We start from the raw sequence: 20300 nt of genomic DNA, 5'->3' as shown, positions 1-20300 counted from the left end.
TGACGCATGTGTCACTTGTGTCGAGCCGTCCGTCTCCCCACCGGTTACAGCTGTAATCAAGGAAACAGAGGCTCCAGCAGGCGGGGCATCCGAGCATAGCTGACCTGACCTCACAGAGGGGCGAGCAGAGAAGACGGGTAAGAGGGGACCCAAGCGGAGACCCAAACGGAGACGCTCCTCTCTGTCCTTCTTCTGATGCACCAGGGCCTCAGTGACCGCAGCACCGAACAGCGCGTCCTCCTGAAGTGGAGCGTTCAGGAAAGGAACCTTCTCCGGCTCCTTCTGGGAGGTCAAGGCCAGCCAAAGGTCGCCAGGCTGTCAGAGAGACGGTCCCTCACCGAAGGCAGGGCGGGACGCTTGTCAGACCAGGTACTCAGGTCCGGAACCAGGGAGGACGCCAGAGATGTTTCCAGAGGCAGAATGCCCCTGCTCAGCGCCTCCAACCTCCCCTCCACAGTAGTGAAGGTGAGGTGTGACTTTGCGGTCCCCCTGGTCATAAAAGGCGCGCTCCACGCCTCCTCTACGTATTTACAAAGTGAGGGGACCACTTGCGCCGCCGTCGGCACCGGGCCCGCATCCATTGGGCAGCCTCGAACAGGTCATCCCCTTCCTCTGGCGCAGGCACCGGCATGGGGATGCGCAGGCGTCGTGCAGCGGCAGAGATGGCAGCAAAGAAATCCTCCTTTACAGGGGTGACGACCTCCTCCTCTGAAGAGGAAGAGAGAGAACGCCGCCGAGCGGGGGGAGCAGTTCCCGAGGTGGGCGGAGCTATCACCGGGCCGGTCTTCTCAGCCGCCGTCCCCGACTCCTGAAAGGAGTTCTCCTCGGAGAGGAGAGAGAGGACTTCGGTGAGAGGGACCTCCTCAGTGAAAAATGCCAGCCGCTCCATCCTCACCGGTAAAGGAAGGACTGCGCAGGCGGTGCATACGGGCTCCTCTGTAGCACCCTCACGAGCGTGAAGCGGCCCTAGACACGCATAACACAAGTGTGCGTGTCCACAGCCTAGAGAGGTGCTATTTGCATATTTAAATTTTCAGTGCCTGCCTATTGGCAGATAGGGTAAACCAATAGGAGCAAAGCCCCTATGGGCAAAGCTTCACGATATAGAACAGCATTCACTCATTTCTCTCTCAGTGCTAAACTGTCTCCAGTTCTTTCTCCAAAACATTTGCATTAATTAAAATGATTTAATAGCTTGAAATCCTGGCTTTAAGCGCAATAGGCACAGATGTTTTTGGTCAGCTCTAAGTGTTTTGCGAGCTTACATTACAGGGAAAGCATTGATAACTTTTCTGTGATTCTGTGGGTGTTGGTGCATGGCTGTTCTTAGTTGGTGGAGCGATTTATCTGACTAATTCTGATAACAAATGAGACTCCTGTGATGGCAATTCCATCGATCAGAACTCTTAAAGGAGGAAGTACAGAGACAAAATTCTCTTGGCACAATTCAACTATTTATTGCTAATAGAGAGACGCGTCAAATGCTTACAAACATAATCATCCGAGGAGTCTCTAACTTAATACATGAACAGTTCATATTTATAGAGGAAAAAAGGGTGTGGTAAGTTGCTTGCCATCTGTCTTGTGTCACAAAGGTTTTACCTAAAGGGAGGGCTGTCCCCCCCACCTTATCCTTCCTGCCATAATGTTTACTGTGGCAGGAAGGATAATGCAAATTTGTTTGGACATTCTCTTCAGTGTTCTATGGGCTATTCTTTCCACACTGTATATGCCTTAGGCCTATATATTTTATAGCATAGCGTATAGGCTATTCTAATTATGCTTTTTAGACTTTACTTATAATATTTTTATCATTTTTTTATTACTGCATGTTTCATTTCATTTGCGATTGTCTCCAATCTGCTTTTTCAAGAGAAAAGATTGGATTTTGTAAGCAATGTTTTTCTAAAGCATAAAGGAAAATTTTGTCTACATAATTTTTTTTAACTTTTGCTTTAGACTAATAAATAAAAAATGACCTGTGGTTTATCAGTTCATCATATATTTGAATGACTATGCATATTTTTTCACTCATGGGCAAAATAAAAACATGTTATCATGGTCACTGTTCGTGCTGCCATATAAAAAAACAACTCAATGCTAAATAATCACAGCACATTTTATTAACACAGTGATAACTTACTATATAAAACTCACCTGAGACACCAACAATCTCTGCCACTATCCTCCAAGCAATATTTTGCCTGTCCCCCCACTATAATTAGCTTTTCCTCCATTTGGTAGCAGAATGTTTCACATGCAACAAATATTTCCCGTGCCGTTGCATTACAACAAAGGAGTGACAAGGAGGAACCTCTTTTGTTTATGATAGACTCAACAACGCCTTGCCTTTTTTTGCACTCTGATTTGCACTTCTGGTTAGACGCTAACTGCATTTTTGTTATACTGTACAATGACAATAAAGTTTAATCTAATCTAATGAATAGTCAAAGGATGTCAATGGATGACGTCAATGGATGAACGGGCGATAACCCCCTGATCAACCCAGAGAGATGTGTAATGAAGAATGATGATGAGGGTAGAAATTGTATGTAATCTGAACTTGGTGAACAAGTCAGATACAACTCGGACACAATTTACAGTGTTTAGTTCACAATGGCAAAGCGAACCAATGATTTGACGCCCTGACAGAATTGCAAGTGAGATGGAGTGAGATGGTGGATTAGAAATAGATCAAAAAATAAATTCTGATGAGCCGCCACCTCCAACGCCTCCTCGCCAAAAAAATAAACGAACCAACAGTGACTGCAAATGCCATTGCCAGACACTACTGTAAGTTATGCTTTGATCATCCTGTTACTCAGCTAATTGAATTTACATATTAAATGTCATTATTCATGTATGTCATGGTGTGGTAAGCAAGAAGCCCAGGTGCAGGATGAACGGTGAAACAAATGTTTCTAAGCTGAAAAGCATGCATAATACCAACCACAGACAATGATACAAAGGAACAAGCGCACTAGGCGAGAAAAACTACAAACACACACGGACAACTAGCAGACAATAGGCTACTCCACAAAGACTCTGACAAACACAAAGGCAGTTACAATGTGTTTAATGATGAGAAGTACGGGGTGATGTGGAACAGGAGTGCTAGCAGCCAGAAGAATTGACAGTGGTGGCTAATTGCTGGTGACAAGGATCAACGTAGTCGAGCCTCCCTGGAGGGAAGCGTGATCATGGGAGGCACCGTGACAGTGTAGGCTCCGGTAGATCATCCTTTGATAATCCTTTTACTCTGCTAATCAAATATACCAATAAAATTCATTGAATATTACATTGCAATGTTTTTACATGGAGAGGCATATCCTTGGATCGATCAATATTATTTCTACGAATAGGCTGTAGCCTGTGTGTTATTTATTCTTAAAAATGTTTGGTGTTCATCAAACAACCGTGCTTTAGGCCTATGTACGGCCATTCATGCATATATCCTTTGGTCGTTGCAAACTGGTCAATTATGTCTGTTATTTTACCTTGTACATCATCAAAATGAGATCAAAATGAAAACTACATTCTAATGGATTTATTTAGAAAAATTGAAGTGTTGCTCAGCCGGTCGAATCGGGACTTCACACAATTCGTCACATATCTGGTACCTTCACACTTCCTGGGTACCGATTCAACACCACATTTTTAGTTGAATGCACGTTCAGTTTGTGCCCTGAAAGAAAACATGCATTATACAGCAAGCATACCAAATAAACATGTGCAAATGAATTGAAATAAAAAATTTACAAAATCAAATAGTGCAAGAAAACGTGTCCAGTAACAGTAAAATTACAGTATTTGAATGTGAAAGTACTAAATAAACATAATACAATACAAAATAAACAAGGGCTAGAATGGCAGTAATATACACTAGTATGACCTAGCAGCAATCAAGTTATTGAATATCAGATACATCAGTGCAATAAGCTTATGAATGGTGGCATAACACTATAACTACAGTCAGAATTAAGAACATTCACACAGAGCTATAAATATATTAAGAGGATAATGCAATCATATAACACTGTACATAGCAGCAGTAAAAAAATAAATAATTCAAACAGTACTGCAGCTTAGCAGCAATATTGGTTGTGCTGGAGATGTCATTCATATTCACGGCAGGTCCCTTGTACCACCGCGACATCTCCCACCTGCACGGTCAGCTGCCCCTTTCTGGTATCTGGGGACCTGGTTCTGGACAGCCTTTTCTGGATACACAGACACCATAGTAACGGAATTGCAAGAGGTCCAGGTTGAGCTAGTCTATCTAAATTGACTGCCAAGAGTAACGTTATCCACATGATGTGGATAACGTTACACAACGAAAGACTATTCAGCCAACGTTACATATCAGTTGATAAAAGTTACAAGCAGTAAGCACATATTATAAAATTCTTACTTGTTGATACTGTAAGAAACATGATTTAGACAAGTTAGTTAACGATGTTACCATACCTGTTCAACTGTTGATAGGCGAAGAAGCACAAAACATCCGAACTTGAGGATAAACGAAGAAACAAAAAATAGTAAGCACCCAAACTTGGGGACACACGAAGAAACAAGGGTTACTGTAGGTATTTAATCATAGGAAAACGCTGTATTCTTTCAAGCTCAGTTTCTATAACTTGTTTTCCCGCCAATGGTTTAGTAACTTGACTAAATAATTTAAAGGTGAATAGAATATTGCAAATAGTCATTGTTTAATACAACGGTCATTACGTTCTTACTCAGTAACCTAACAACACTTAACGCTAGTTATTTATAATATCGCAGAACAGAACTCACCATAGCTATGTAGGTGACTCGGCGTTCAAAATTTTCGGTCTGATGTCCAAAAAATCCTTGATCTTCGTTTGTTTTGGGAGTTCATCAAATTGTAGTAAAACAATGTGATAATCCACATGTTGTATTGTCCAATTCAGAGCATATAGCTTATATACTTTCAACAAGAGTTGACAAGAGAACCAAGTCTCTAAAATGAATGTTCCTTCTAGTTTGCACGGTACAACATTGTGGAATCCAAATGGCGTCTGTCTTACCCATAGACATATGGTCTTGCCTTACACATGTGCAATTCGCTACTATAGCGTCATCTACGGACACGGCTGTGTTTAAACAGAGTAAAGTAAACTGTCCCCCATGAAGCATTGAAGTCGAGTCTATAGACGAGTTGAGCTGGTACCATGTAGTGAAAAATGGCCATAAGTTCGTGAAAATATTATGGTAAGAAATGGTGAGATGTGTTTACTGTACATGTCTACACAAAGGTCCTTTACACAAGCAATAGTGCAATAGTCAGTCTATTTTATTTATAAACTACCAATGTTGATCAAAATTCTGTACACTAAGATTTTACAATATTAAAATAAATCAAATAATCAGTACAAGAATAAAAAGGGGTACAATAGCATCTCTGCTGGAAAAAATGGCAACACAACAGCAGACTACAGTCCACGCCCTCTTTTCGGCGGCTAGCCGGCAGCGTAACGCAGTCCGGCCGCTGGTGGAAAGCCACCTGAGATGCAAATTAGCTTATGCAAATTGAGATTAGGAGAAAAGCGGCAAAAGCTGGTGTCCTGCTGGCTGTACGACATTATAGCTGCCAGCCCGCCAGCAGCAAAACGCTGGCGGCGCACCAGCGATTGCTCACTGGGTATATGGTGCTGGTAGTTGTCTTTATAAAGACCAACACATTTCATTGTTGGTGACATTTGTTGGATGAAATCGCTGCATCGCTGGGGTTGAAAGCAAAAAACGGATACTTATCACCTTCTAATAACCAGGTGTGATTTGACGGTCAAATCGTCAAAGGCGCAATGGCTCTTTCGCAGACATTTTGGGCCCTTTATGCACCCTTTTCATAAGTCTGCATTTCTGCACACTTTGCCAGAGGGAATTGCCCACAGTTCATAGCGTTGTGACGTGAAACACAGGGGTTACCAGGGGAAGCCCAGATGCAAGAGACAAATCCCGGCAAACCTGCTGTATAAAAGAAGAACGATAAACTGCACTACATTAACAAGGATTTAAGATGGCACGTATAACACATGAAATCAGAGGAATGTAATCACCTTATTACACACCTAGTATATTCAACTATTAATTTAAGGTTATGCTTAACAATGCTGTTTTGACCAAAATTAGTACATTGATTATTGACAAATATAGATGGTTATTGACAATTACCTCTTGTCCACATATAAATCAGGCAGTCGGCCGCGAAACAAGTAAAAAAAAACGTTCAATAAAAAGTCCCAACCCACAAGTGTGCAACACGTTTCAGCGTCCTCAATGTAAAATAATAAAGTCTCAAAGTGCTGTCCCATTACTATTTATAGCATTCAGAGCCTTGCATCCTCTTGCACTCAATCACTTACCAGGTGACGTCTGTTAAGTCTGTGAGGGTTTCGGGGGGACATTGGGATTGGGTCGAAGTATAGGTTTGACCATAATTTAAAATACACTTCCGGGTTTTCCTTCTCATGGGTATATTGCATTACGAGTATAAGGTGTGAAAAACGCATACCATTACGGATAGGAGTATGACCAGGTCGGCACACCCCTACACAGCTCTAGCCATGGTACAGTATATTGGCCATACACCCCTCTTGCTATATTGCTCATGTCCAGTGTTGTCATTTAGAAATCTGCAGGTTTGGTAGGGGCGTGGTATTCAGATATTTATTTTTGGCCACCTTTGAAAATACCCAGTTAGAGAAACACGATGAAAGAAATGCTATATTCTGCGTTATTTCGGGCATTTATTGGAGATTGCATGGGGGAAATTGTTTATGAATCCTTTCACGCAACCCGACTGGCTGGGTGTAAATAGTTTCTTGTTCTGCAATTTTACAATAGCTATAGAATACCAGAATTAATAACCAGAATTTGATTGTTTTGGCATAATGTAAATGTTCACATATCAATTCATCCCAATACAGCCGCCATAAAGGTCCCAGTAAAAGTGCCAGCCAGATCAGGGTTCCGGAAATAACAGAACATTAGATCGATTGAATGCGTGCATCGGCACTCTGTTTCTAGAGCTTTCTGGACGGAAGATTGGTACTCCAGCCACACGATTTTCGCTTAATACTCGATTTCAGCACCCCCACTGACATGAGTAGAGATTGGCTTACTGTAGGCGCGATAACTACCTCTCGAATTCTATTACAACACTATATAAGATAGGCCTAAATGAAACGCGCGTGTATGTAGCCTTGTAAATCTATTTATACATGCAATCTAGTCTAATCTAGATATAAATAAATATATTTTAAAATTCGCAGCCATAGTATTTGCATTTTTGGGTGATTTTCTTATTTTGATAGGTTATAATAATGAATTCACAAAAAAGGCACCGGTATTATGTAGTGAAGCTCGCACGTCTCTGAACAGTGTAGCATTTTGGCCACAAGAGCGCGCGCCTGAGCCACATTAGAGGCGGTGAAGATGCCAACAATCTCATCTCGAGTCCGGAATATTTTGGGCAAAAGAAAGCATTTCATTCCAAACACAATCAAGACACACCGGAGGGAGTCTGCGGCTTAGTTTCACAAACATCTTTCTGTCTTGCACGATGATCCCCGGTAATCCAGATGTTGGACATACAGTGGCTTTTTATTTAATTTTTCTCTCGTTCCGTAAGTATTGTTTGACTTACAGTACTATGTGAAGTTAGGCTAATTTCGCTCTTGCTATTTATGGCAAGTGATTGCTTTACGCAGGGATTGGAACACGCTAAATTACTGCCTTGTTTAGGTGACACCGTGTTGCACATCTTGGAAGAGCTAATTGTGCTAAAGCTAGCAAGCAAGTAGCCAGCAGATGACTGGACATCGCAGAGCTCTGTATCTCGGAAGTTATAAAGTCTTATTTGTAGAACAAATTTGTAGTTTCTACACTCTGTTTTATTGTTTTCTAAGTAAATGACCTAAATGCATACAGTGAAATACGAAAACCTAGAAGCTACAGCTACTCATGTTGAGTATATTCTGAACTTCCTGACCAGTGTTGTGACTGTTTAGCTGGCAGTTTTAGTGGCTGCTGCGTTTGTGGGTATGCGAGTTGTTCACATTGTCAGCCAAGTACTGATAAAATTGTATTCGGTAAGTGACGGATAAGGTTTAAATAGCTACAGAGTATTCATACCTCCACTCAGTATCTCAAAACATAATGCATATGCGTATGTGACGTACAATTATAAGCATTTTTTGCCAGAAATTGTCCGGTCTATTGCATGCAGCTCTGCAGCTAACTAAATGGCTCATAAAAGGCCTGTAATGCCAATAAAAGTTGTGGTAACAAATCAAGACTTTCCAAGGTATACATTATGAGGTGGTTATGGTGATTTATGATTGTTTTTATGATGCAGTGTAGGGCTTAACATTAGCATGCAACCACTTGAAGTATTATCTCGACAAAATAATTGCCTGTTTAAACAGAACGAGGTTTTTAAGTATGAAACACATGCGTTCTCCTTTTTGTTCTGGTTTCAAATATCCTGGACACTTACACATAGGTGATATTAAGGCTTGCCCTGGACTAAAACACTTTCAATTGTGATTCTCTATCGTTAGCGTTTTAGTCCAGGTAAACCACCATTTTTAAATTTTTTTATAAATTAAAGATATGTCCATTTCATGTCACAAACACGTAAATAACACCTTCCCACTGGCGAACATTCTGGTGAACACCCTTTCAGGTGTAATTGGCAAAATGAGAAATCTTACTCTTACTAATTTCAATCTCAAAATGTACTACATGCTGAAACTTACGTCATTTGCCAATGAAAAAACATGGCTTAATTTGGTTGTCAATTGTGAGAATGATTCTTGCATTCCTTCAAAACCATAAAACGGAAATTACACTCAACTATAGAAAAGCATGTATTTGAACATCAATATTAGTTTAATTAATTGTGCAGCCTTGCTGTCTGAAGCGCCATACCAGTACTCATCTTATTTTTGAGGAACAGCATACCAGGGACTTTATTTTGGATTTGGTTTGTGCCAGGGCTGTACAGAGCACTGTATGTGCACCGTTTTTTAAAGCTGCTTCTCAGTCACATCATCAAATTGAAATTGCCAAGCTCCTCCAAAAACAAAAGGTTCTCAAAAAGTTACACATGAGTCAAAATCAGGGCCATGTGTGTAGCTGGTTTTTTGGGGCGGGATATGTACTGCTCTATCTCAATAGGATAGAATTGATTGTCACTTTTGCTATGTCTTTAAAGAAATTATTTGTTTTCAAGGTGGGACATTTCAGCTGAAACAAGATTTTAGATAGATGATAATGTGACTGGAGTGGCTCTTTTCATGGACATGTGTATGCTACCCGCACGTCTAAGCCTATCATCTGGCCCGATTTACACACAGCAGCAAAAAAAAGGGAATGAAGGCAGGATCCGCAATGAATAGTAATGGAGAGTGGGCATTCGTGTTGATTCAACTTTGTTTAAATTTCTTCTTGCTCATCTGAGAATCCGCCCTATACGCGCCAGTGCACTTGAAGAATAGGTTGCCATGTTTCAAGTTGTGGAAAATTGGGAATATCTCTCCTTGCATCCACCCTCTCAAAATCCACTGAGTGTGAAAGCCCGTGGTCCCTCCTCTCTGTCTGTCTTCCAACCTGTCCTGAAAAGGTGGTGAGGAACATCTGAGATCCCCCCTATTGTGTTTGTGTGCATACTTGTTTGTGTGTTAGTGCGAGTGGGCTGTTGCTCACAGGAATTAGCCAGGAATTATTTTAAATAGACATTATTTTAGAAGCAGGTAGGCTCGTAGCACAACATTATATTAGGTTCCAGAAACTTCATGGCCAATTAAGAAATGAAATGTGAATGGTTTTATTTAGGACATGGACGATTTCACAACCACAACCACCTACAATAGATATCTGTATTTTGAATAAGGGACATAAAAGATACCACATGGCAAATTCAACGTTGTATCTGATCAGATGTGTTGATAGGGATTTTCATGTTTGGTGATGTGCTTGGTTAAAGCACTGACACTTGCTGTTTATTATTACACTGATCTTTGTTCGCAGCATTAGTGCATACATAAAAGTGCTGTCAATCTGTAGTCTTGATTTTAGGATTTGCGTTTGGAGTCTTGCTAGTGTTTGACAACCTGAGAATTAAAGAAGTGTCAAACTGGCAATCATAAAGCAGATAAATCAGCGCAAATTGATCATAAATGTTTTCAAAACATTAAACGTGACAAAAATAAACGGTTTGGTAGGACTGTTTGGTAAGAAGAGGAATGGTGAGTTTAGCAAAGGCAAACAAAGTAGACCAAGGAAAACCTGTGTGACAGATTAGGAACACTCTCCAGGAGGTAGCTGTGGATGTACAGTTTCAGCCATTACCATCTGGAGGACTTCACAAGGCAAACTAGTTTGTTTTTTTTAGCACCAAAATATTGATTGGGCAATTCAAACACCTGATCACACCGTTCACATGCTGAAGACAAGACTGATGCATAAAACCTGTCCAAATACTTTTGGAGTTCCTGAGAGACATCATCTAAAAGCTTTTTCTATGATTGGCAAACAAATCTGGTTTGCAGTTGCTGGGCTGTCGGGCAGTGGATGCAGATTTACAATTTAAATGGAAACATTAACTAGCATTACCTGGAGATCGTGGAAAATTACTCCCTGCTATCAACCAGTCAGCACCCAGGATTCATGCAACCTGTTTATAAAAAAGGCTTGAGGGGGTTTGGCATATAGCCAGTTTACACAGCTCATGTTCTTAGCAACGCGTAGTGCATGGATACAGCCTTCAGCTATGGTAGATTGGTCTTGTACCACAATCCCTGTGGTGCCTTATAGCTGTTGCTTACCAAAGCATTTAGAACAGTAAAAAGGCTTGTGATGTACAGTTAGGTCTGAAAATATTTGGACACTGACACTATTTTCATAATTTTGTCACTGTACACCACCACAATGGATTTGAAATGAAACAACCGAGATGCAATTGAACTGCAGACTTTCAGCATTAATTCAAGGGGTTGAACAAAAATATCATATGAAACATTTAGGAATTGCAACAATTTTCATACAGTCCACATATTTGATGGGTTCAAATGTAATTGGACAAATTAAGTTTAAATTAAATTTTTAGTACTTTGCAGACAATGAGTGCTTGAAATCTGGAATGTATGGACATCACCAAACATTTGTATTCCTCCTTTGTGATGCTTTGCCAGGCCTTTACTGCAGCTGTCTTCATTTGTTGTTTGTTCGTGGGTCTTTCTGCCTGAAAGTTTGTCTTCAGCAAATGAAATGCATGCTCGATCGGGTTGAGATCAAGTGATTGACTTGTCCGTTGCAGAATATTCCAAATTTTTGCCCTAAAAAAACCCTGGGTTACTTTTGCAGTATGTTTTTGGTCTATGTCCTGCTGTAAAGTGAAGCACTGTCCAATTGACTTCGCTGAATTTGTCTGAATCTGAGGAGACAATATATCCCTATACACTTAATTCATCCGTCTGCTTCTGTCTTCTGTCACATAATCAATAAACTCTAGTGACCCAGTGCCATTGGAAGCCTTGCATGCCCATGCCATTACACTGCCTCCACCCTGTTTTACAGGTTATGTGGTATGCTTAAGATCATCAGCCTTCTCCATCCTTTTTTTCTTCCCATCATTCTGGTACAGGTTGATCTTAGTTTCATCAGTCCAAAGAATGCTGTTCCAGAACTGGGCTGGCTTTTTTTTTTTTAGATGTTTTCTGGCATTTCCATTTCTGAAATGACAGGAATTGAAAGACTGTTGTTACCAAATAAGTGAATGGAGTAAATGATACATAAATATCTGTAATACCACTTCTTTTGTAGCTTCTTTTGTATTTAGCCCAATTTTAGTGTCCGTACTAAGATTGGAAGATTGTGAGTTTTCAAACCCCAGAACCTATTTTATTGAACACTTGTACCTGATTACTTTCTGCTTGACACTCAGCCTTATGGAGATACATAAGGGGAAGTTTATAGACTAGCGTTCTTTCCAGGAGGTGTACTTCTGCTGAAGCAAAATCTGGATATAGACGCTGGCTCTTATTATTGGGCTGATTATTCGCCATGGAATGGAATGGGGAAATGTATACACTTTCAAATCCATACATAAAACTATGAATGTGAGGAATAGCGTAGTCAGGGGGATACTTTTGAACATAGCTTATTTTGGAGCTATGTGACTCAAAAATACAGATCAGAGTGTTTAGAGTAGGACAGTGTACTACAGTTGTGCTATGATCTTTTTTTTAAGAATCAGTGGGTATAGCTTAGTATAAACTTTAGATTAAATATTACAAACTGCCTTTTAGTTTAGTTTACAGCTGCTCAGGTTGTTATTTAACTCGTAGATTCTCATTTAAATAACCAAATGTCTAAGTATCAAAGAAGTTGCCGTTTAATTAGTAGGGAATCTGACTTGGTCACCTAACCCAGCTCATTAGCTGGGACATTTTTTTCTTAATCAAGTTCTCAAAGTCCTTGAGGGAAAGGTCTTTGAGTGATTTAGCCACATGATGTGTTTAACTGGAGTCAAACTAAATGAAAGTCAGCCTTGCTGCTCAGACTATTCTCATTTATTGCCAGTGACACTGACTTATATTCTTTGCCCTGTCATGGCACCTATTTATTTTATTTTTTTACAGTGAAACTGTAGTGGCTGGTGAATTAACCTTCATACTATCACTGTATTATTTATGGTCTGCAGTGGGATACTTTTCCTTATGACACAGTGCATTGTGCCCATACCACATCTAACTGATCTAGGCATAAGCTAAATCATAGGAAATGCTTTCCCTATAAATCAGCTAAAAATGTGTGCTTCTAATAAGGGATTACAGAAAAGACCACAGGGTCCTTAAATTCACAGAGCACAGTAACGTAGCTTACTAAAAGTCCCTTCAAGTAGTTTTTCAAAATTATTTCTCTCTGTGTGAAGAATTTGAAAGTCTGAAGGTTCTCCATTAACCATTACAACATTTTGAGATCCCCTGAAGATATATATTCATTCACTGCTAGTTACAACCTTAAGGTACCAAAAATTGAGAACCAACACTAAGTCGCAAAAAAAAACACATGAAAGCAGGATGAGGAGGTTGAAGGGAAAACTGCCGAAAAGCTAAAGTTTTAGCTAAACACTGGCACGGCATGAAATCACATTGGCTGTGCCAGAGCGCCAGACTGACTCCTTATCTAAAGCGTGCAGCCTATGATTTGGCCTTGGATGGCAATGGAAAGCCATTGGCGTAGCCAGACAGGCAGCAAAATGAGGAGGAAATCAACAAGCCCCAGGGTAACCGTTAGCCAGGGCCAGTGTGGATTCTCACTCCGTACAGGCAAACACATTGCTCCACAGTGGCCATATCAAGCTGTCAGTGTGTCTCCAAGGGTGAATTGTATATCTTTGATTACTCACATCCTTTTCTAGTCATCCTTCTCATAATCCATTAAAGGAGAATGTTATAAGTTTCCTCCCCTCTGGCCTTCATCTCCCAAAGCTTTCAAGAAGGAGCAAAGGAGAGAGGGTGTGAGGATTAAATTATGTACAACTGAGACTACTCCATTAGTTTGCTTTGCTCCTTCATTTCTTTGAACTCTGGGGTGTGTTCCACGTTATTGTCAGTACATTATGACTTAAAGATGCAGTCTAGGACTCGCAAATTACAAATAACTTGAGAAAAACAGTGTCACCTTTTCAACCATTGGCCAAACATTCAGGAATGCATATTTATTAAATGTAGTTTTCCACTGTATTGTAATTCTAAATTCTAATTGGAGACAATTGACTTTTCACAAAGAGCCAGGGATTAGATTAAAATAGTTACTTTGAGGGATATCAAACGACAGCATGTGTTTGTGCTTCAGTCAAGTTTTTTCCCCTCTTTCAATCCCCTTGACTGACTCATACATTTGTTTTCACTGTTCTTAGAAAAGCTGAACATGACAGACACATCACTCATTATCTGGTATTTATTTAAATAGCTTTGTCTGGAGATTGCTCATTGTCCAATATACTCAGTTCCAAAATTATTGGCACCCTTGATAAAGATGATCATAAGTCTTTTGATAGAATTATTACTACCAATAGTAATCAAATTTCATACTCATAGAAATATTTAATTCGATTTAGGCCTACCTAATTTAAAATTAAGAAAGTAGATTTATTTATTAGAAATGAATGGCTGCATCAAGCCTTTTTAGAACACTCTTGGTGAACACAGATCGCTCCTTCATACAAAATTGTCCTTGATATCCCTTGTTCTTATTCACTGCCCTCTTCAACTCAAACTTTTTCAATGGGTTGCAAGTCGGAAACAACAGCAGCACGAACTTCATCAAACGTTTAATTGACCACAATATCTATATTTTGGAGTAAACATCTCAGTTTCTGTACTTGAAAGCCCATAAGTACAGACAAAGGAAATATTATTTTTCACAGGAGTGATCAAAGATCCCTCCCAATTTGTTTTCCAGTCTTAAATACTATAATAGTAAAAGCTTCAGATCAATCATTCTCTCAAGGTGAGGTATTGAATTGAATTGAAATTGGCACCAATACACAGTGTATGGGGGGTATTATTTCATATTTTTCTCTAAACAATATTATCAGTATACATTGATATAATTTCCCAATGTTATTTTTCTTTTATACATTTTCATTAAAGTATCAGTAATTTGGAACCTGTCTGTAAATAGAAAACACTGAAATGTCTACACAAACATGCAATCAGACAATATACAGTGGGGACAATAAGTATTTGATACCCTGCCGATTTTACAGGTTTTCCCACTTACAAAGCATGTGGAAGTGTTTAATTTTTATCATAGGTACTCTTCAACTGTGAGGAATCTAAAAAAAAATCCAGAAAATCACATTGTATGATTTTTAAGTAATTAATTTGCATTTTATTGCATGACACAAGAATTTGATACATCAGAAAAGCAGAACTTAATATTTGGTACAGAAACCTTTGTTTGCAATTACAGAGATAATACTTTTCCTGTAGTTCTTGACCAGGTTTGCACACACTGCAGCAGGGATTTTGGCCCACTCCTCCATACAGACCTTCTCCAGATCCTTCAGGTTTCGGGGCTGTCGCTGGGCAATACAGACTTTCAGCTCCCTTCAAAGATTTTCTATTGGGTTCAGGTCTGGAGACTGGCTAGGCCACTCCAAGACCTTGAGATGTTTCTTACGGAGCCACTCCTTAGTTGCCCTGGCTTTGTGTTTCGGGTCGTTGTCATAATGGAAGACCCAGCCACGACCCATCTTCAATGCTCTTACTGAGGGAAGGAGGTTGTTGGCCAAGATCTCACGATACATGGCCCCATCCATCCTCCCCTCAATACAGTGCAGTTGTCCTGTCCCCTTTGCAGAAAAGAATCCCCAAAGAACCTCATCAGACCACATGACCATCCAGATGGTCATTGGCAAACTTCAGATGGGCCTGGACATGCGATGGCTTGAGCAGGGGGACCTTGCGTGCGCTGCAGGATTTTAATCCATGATGACGTAATCTGTTACTAATGGTTTTCTTTGAGACTGTGGTCCCAGCTCTCTTCAGGTCATTGACCAGGTCCTGCCGTGTAGTTCTGGACTGATCCCTCACCTTCCTCATGATCAGTGATGCCCCATGAGGTGAGATCTTGCATGGAGCCCCAGACCGAGGGAGATTGACCGTCATCTTGAACTTCTTCTATTTTCTAATAATTGCGGCAACAGTTGTTGCCTTCTCACCAAGCTGCTTGCCTATTGTCCTGTAGCCCATCCCAGCCTTGTGCAGGTCTACAATTTTATCCCTGATGTCCTTACACAGCTCTCTGGTCTTGGCCATTGTGGAGAGGTTGGAGTCTATTTGATTGTGTGGACAGGTGTCTTTTATACAGGTAACAAGTTCAAACCGGTGCAGTTAATACAGGTAATGAGTGGAGTACAGGAGGGCTTCTTAAAGAAAAACGAACAGAGAGCTGGAATTCTTACTGATTGGTAGGTGATCAAATACTTACAGTGGGGCAAAAAAGTATTTAGTCAGCCACCAATTGTGCAAGTTCTCCCACTTAAAAAGATGAGAGAGGCCTGTAATCTTCATCATAGGTACACTTCAACTATGAGAGACAAAATTAGAAAAAGAAATCCAGAAAATCACATATAGGATTTTTATGAATTTATTGGTAAATTCCTCGGTAAAATAAGTATTTGGTCACCTACAAACAAGCAAGATTTCTGGCTCTCACAGACCTGTAACTCCTTTAAGAGGCTCCTCTGTCCTCCACTCGTTACCTGTATTAATGGCACCTGTTTGAACTTGTTATCAGTATAAAAGACACCTGTCCACAACTTCCAACAGTCACACTCCAAACTCTACTATGGCCAAGACCAAAGAGCTGTCAATGGACACCAGAAACAAAATTGTAGACCTGCACCAGGCTGGAAAGACTCAATCTGCAATAGGTAAGCAGCGTGGTGTGAAGAAATCAACTGTGGGAGCAATTATAAGAACATGGAAGACATACAAGACCACTGATAATTTCCCTCGATCTGGCGCTCCACGCAAGATCTCACCCCTTGGGGTCAAAATGATCACAAGAACGGTGAGCAAAAATCCCAGAACCACACGGGGGGACCTATTGAATGACCTGCAGAGAGCTGGGACCAAAGTAACAAAGGCTACCATCAGTAACACACTACGCTGCCAGGCACTCAAATCCTGCAGTGCCAGACGTGTCCCCCTGCTTAAGCCAGTACATGTCCAGGCCCATCTGAGGTTTGCTAGAGAGCATTTGGATGGTCCAGAAGAGGATTGGGAGGATGTCATATGGTCAGATGAAACCAACATTTTTGGTAAAAACTCAACTTGTCGTGTTTGGAGGAGAAAATGCTGAGTTGCATCCAAAGAACACCATACCTACTGTGAAGCATGGGGGTGGAAACATCATGCTTTGGGGCTGTTTTTCTGCAAAGGGACCAGGACGACTGATCCGTGTAAAGGAAAGAATGAATGGGGCCATGTATCTTGAGATTTTGAGTGAAAACCTCCTTCCATCAGCAAGGGCATTGAAGAACGTGGCTGGGTCTTTCAGCATGACAATGATCCCAAACACACCGCCTGGGCAACAAAGGAGTGGCTTCGTAAGAAGCATTTCAAGGTCCTGGAGTGGCCTAGCCAGTCACCAGATCTCAACCCCATAGAAAATCTTTGGAGGGAGTTGAAAGTCTGTGTTGCCCAGCGACAGCTCCAGAACATCTTTGCTCTAGAGGAGATCTGCATGGAGGAATGGGCCAAAATTCCAGCAATTTTTATAGTTGAAGTGTACTTATGATGGAAATTACAGGCCTCTCTCATCTTTTTAAGTAGGAGTACTTGCACAATTGGTGGCTGACTAAATACTGTTTTCCCCCACTGTATGTCATGCAATAAAATGCAAATTAATTATTCAAAAATCATAAAATGTGATTTTCTGGATTTTTGTTTTAGATTCCGTCTCTCGCAGTTGAAATGTACCTATGATAAAAATGACAGACCTCTACACTCTTTGTAAGTAGGAAAACCTGCTAAATCGACAGTGTATCAAATACTTGTTCTCCCCACTGTATGTACTACAGGTATAGATTCTGACTGAAATGGCTGTATCAGCAATTACTGTTTCATTGGCGATAGTCATGTTCGGTTGCTAATGTACTGTATAGTGTAATGTATGTTTATACACTGCTCCAAAAAATTAAGGGAACACTTAAGTCACACATTGGGTCTTCATGAAGGAAATATATTAAAGATCAAAATCTTTACTGTATATTGTGTAATTCGTTGAGAACAAAATGACATAACGGTCACTGGATACCAAAATCACCATCCAATTGAGGTCTGGATTCAAACTCATACCGAATGTCACAGTAAACAATTGTTTACAGGCTATTCCAACTTGTGTGCATTTCATCATAGCAACTCATAATGTGACTCAGTAGTGTGTATGGCCCCCATGTGCCAATATGCACTTCCGACAACATCTGGGCATGCTCCTGATGAGATGGCGCATGGTGTCCTGGGGGATCTCCTCCCAGACCTGGATCAGGGCATCAGTGATCTCCTGGACAGTCTGTGACGCTACTTGGCGGCATTGGATGCACCACTACATAACGTCCTAGAGGTTCTCAATTGGATTCAGGTCTCAGGAAACGTGAGGGCCAGTCAGTGGCATCAATGCATTCGTCATCCAGGAATTGCATACACACTCCAGCCACATGAGGCCGGGCATTGTCCTACTCAAGGAGGGGCCCACTGCACTAGCGTAAGGTCTGACGATGTCTTTGTGGATTTCATCCTGGTACCTAACTGCAGTCGGTACCGTTGGCTAGCACGTGGATGTCTGTGCGACCCTCTAAGTATATGCCTCCCCAGACCATCACTGACACACCGCCAAACCAGTCATGCTTGTTGATGTTGCAAGCAGCATAACATTAACCATGGCATCTCCAGATTCTTTCACACCTGTCTTTCAGGCCCACAAACCTTCCATAGGCATGTATGGATACGTATGGATATTCCATCCTGGAGAAGCTGGACTACCTGTGTAACCTGAATGGGCTGCAGGTACTGCCTCATACTACCAATAGTGACAAGGACTCTAGCAAAATGCAGGTGGTGGCCACATAGAAGAATCAGTCAGGAAGGATAAGGAGAGAGCAGTTGTCTGTGGCCACCAACTGCAAAACCATTCTTTTTTGGGCAGTTGTCTTACTGTTGCCTCTCCAGTGCACCTGTTGTCACTTTCATTGGCACCAAAACAGGTGACTTTGATTCACAATTGCTTATGCTTCCTACCTGGACAGATAATATTTTTTTTGAGTAGTGTATATTAAATACAGTATGATCCTTATCAGGATTTTTTTTTATTCACTTCAGTGATTACAAGTTCAGTTCACTAAATTAAAACTATTAATTGTTGCTATAACAATTGTTCTATTCAACAATTGATTGAATCATTAGATTGACTCCAACCCTGATGCACCAGATTAGAATGGTATAAAGGCAGAGTGAAACATTGTCTCCCTGTGAGCCTGGGGCTGAAATATGTTGTTTTCATCAAGCAAGCAAGTTTATTTATATAGCACAATTCATACATATAAGCAATCTCTTTGCTTTACAAAGAAAATAAAAATATAAAAATGTACAGTCTCCAGGGGGACTGTACATGAACACCCCGGTATCTCAGTCCTTGCAACTCCAGTGCTATGATTAACCCGTCAGTCTCTTTGTGAGAATCTTTGCATCAATGTCTTACTCAGCTCTTTCCAGGGGGACATTTATTCCATGTCTGTACATGTATTTTATATTTATTGTCAATGAATTATAGTTATCATAACTGGTGTATTGAACCATCCCGATATCTCAATCCTCGTGCTCCAGCACTTGGATAAACTCGTCAGTCCTTTTGTGAGATAATATCCCACATCGATGTCTAAACAGCATAAGAACTTCCATAATCCGTCATCCGCAGATTGTTACATTTACACAGAAGTTATTCCTCTGACACCAGAACTTGCATTAGAGAAAAACGATTGGTAAAACATAGCAGAACAGAAATAGAATAACAACGAAATAATAAAACATTAAATCAAAGAGAAAAATATAAATCATCATAATAATAAAACATTGCATAAGAAAATAGAAATATTCCATGAGGAAGCTACAATGGCAGTAAGGCTAATGTTTAAGTGCTCAGTCATAGGTGTGTGAAATAAATAAAATTGATACTTTTGGGGCACGTCTAAGATCTTCTGATAGTTTGTTCCAGTTTTGAGCAGCATAGCTGCTAAACCCAGCTTTTCATTGTTTAGTTTGGACTCTGGGTTCCACTACCTGACCTGAGTTCATGGATCTAAGAGCGCTGCTTGGTTAGTAATCTTCAAACATATCTGAAATGTATTGTGGGCCTAAACCATTGAGTGATTTATAGATTAAAAGCACCACTTTGAAATCTGTTCTGTAACTGACTGGAAGCCACTGCAAATATTTATGCACCGGCTTCTCTTGGCAAAAAGTTATTTGGCAGTATTGTCTACATTATTATCTATGCGGATGTTAAAATCCCCTGTTATAATAAACAAGTTAAATTCAACGGATATAACAAAGTAGTTCAGCAAAATCATCAACAAAATTTGCAGAATATCGTGGAGGTCTGTAAATGATTTAAAAACTACATTTTGGGAGAATGTAAAACAGAGGTATTCAAAAGAAATACAATTACCAATTGTATTTATTTTGCACTGGAATGTA

General features: G+C 40.4%; 1 protein-coding gene across 3 annotated transcripts in view; it reads left to right on the top strand.

The window, feature by feature from the left end:
- Nucleotides 1-7407: 7407 nt before the first annotated feature.
- The window catches only part of b3glcta (beta 3-glucosyltransferase a), a 221632-nt gene continuing 208739 nt past the window's right edge, over nucleotides 7408-20300 (top strand). For all 3 annotated transcript variants that reach the window (XM_010901830.4, XM_010901831.4, XM_010901829.4), the window contains exon 1: nucleotides 7408-7652. In XM_010901830.4, the coding sequence (XP_010900132.1) occupies nucleotides 7589-7652 (64 nt within the window). In that variant the 5' untranslated portion in view covers nucleotides 7408-7588. The remainder of the gene's footprint in view (nucleotides 7653-20300) is intronic.

This window comes from Esox lucius, chromosome 1, assembly GCF_011004845.1.
Source record: "Esox lucius isolate fEsoLuc1 chromosome 1, fEsoLuc1.pri, whole genome shotgun sequence".
Taxonomy (NCBI): domain Eukaryota; kingdom Metazoa; phylum Chordata; class Actinopteri; order Esociformes; family Esocidae; genus Esox; species Esox lucius.
Note: the sequence above shows the minus strand (reverse complement) of the source record. Positions and strands in the feature narration are given on the sequence as shown.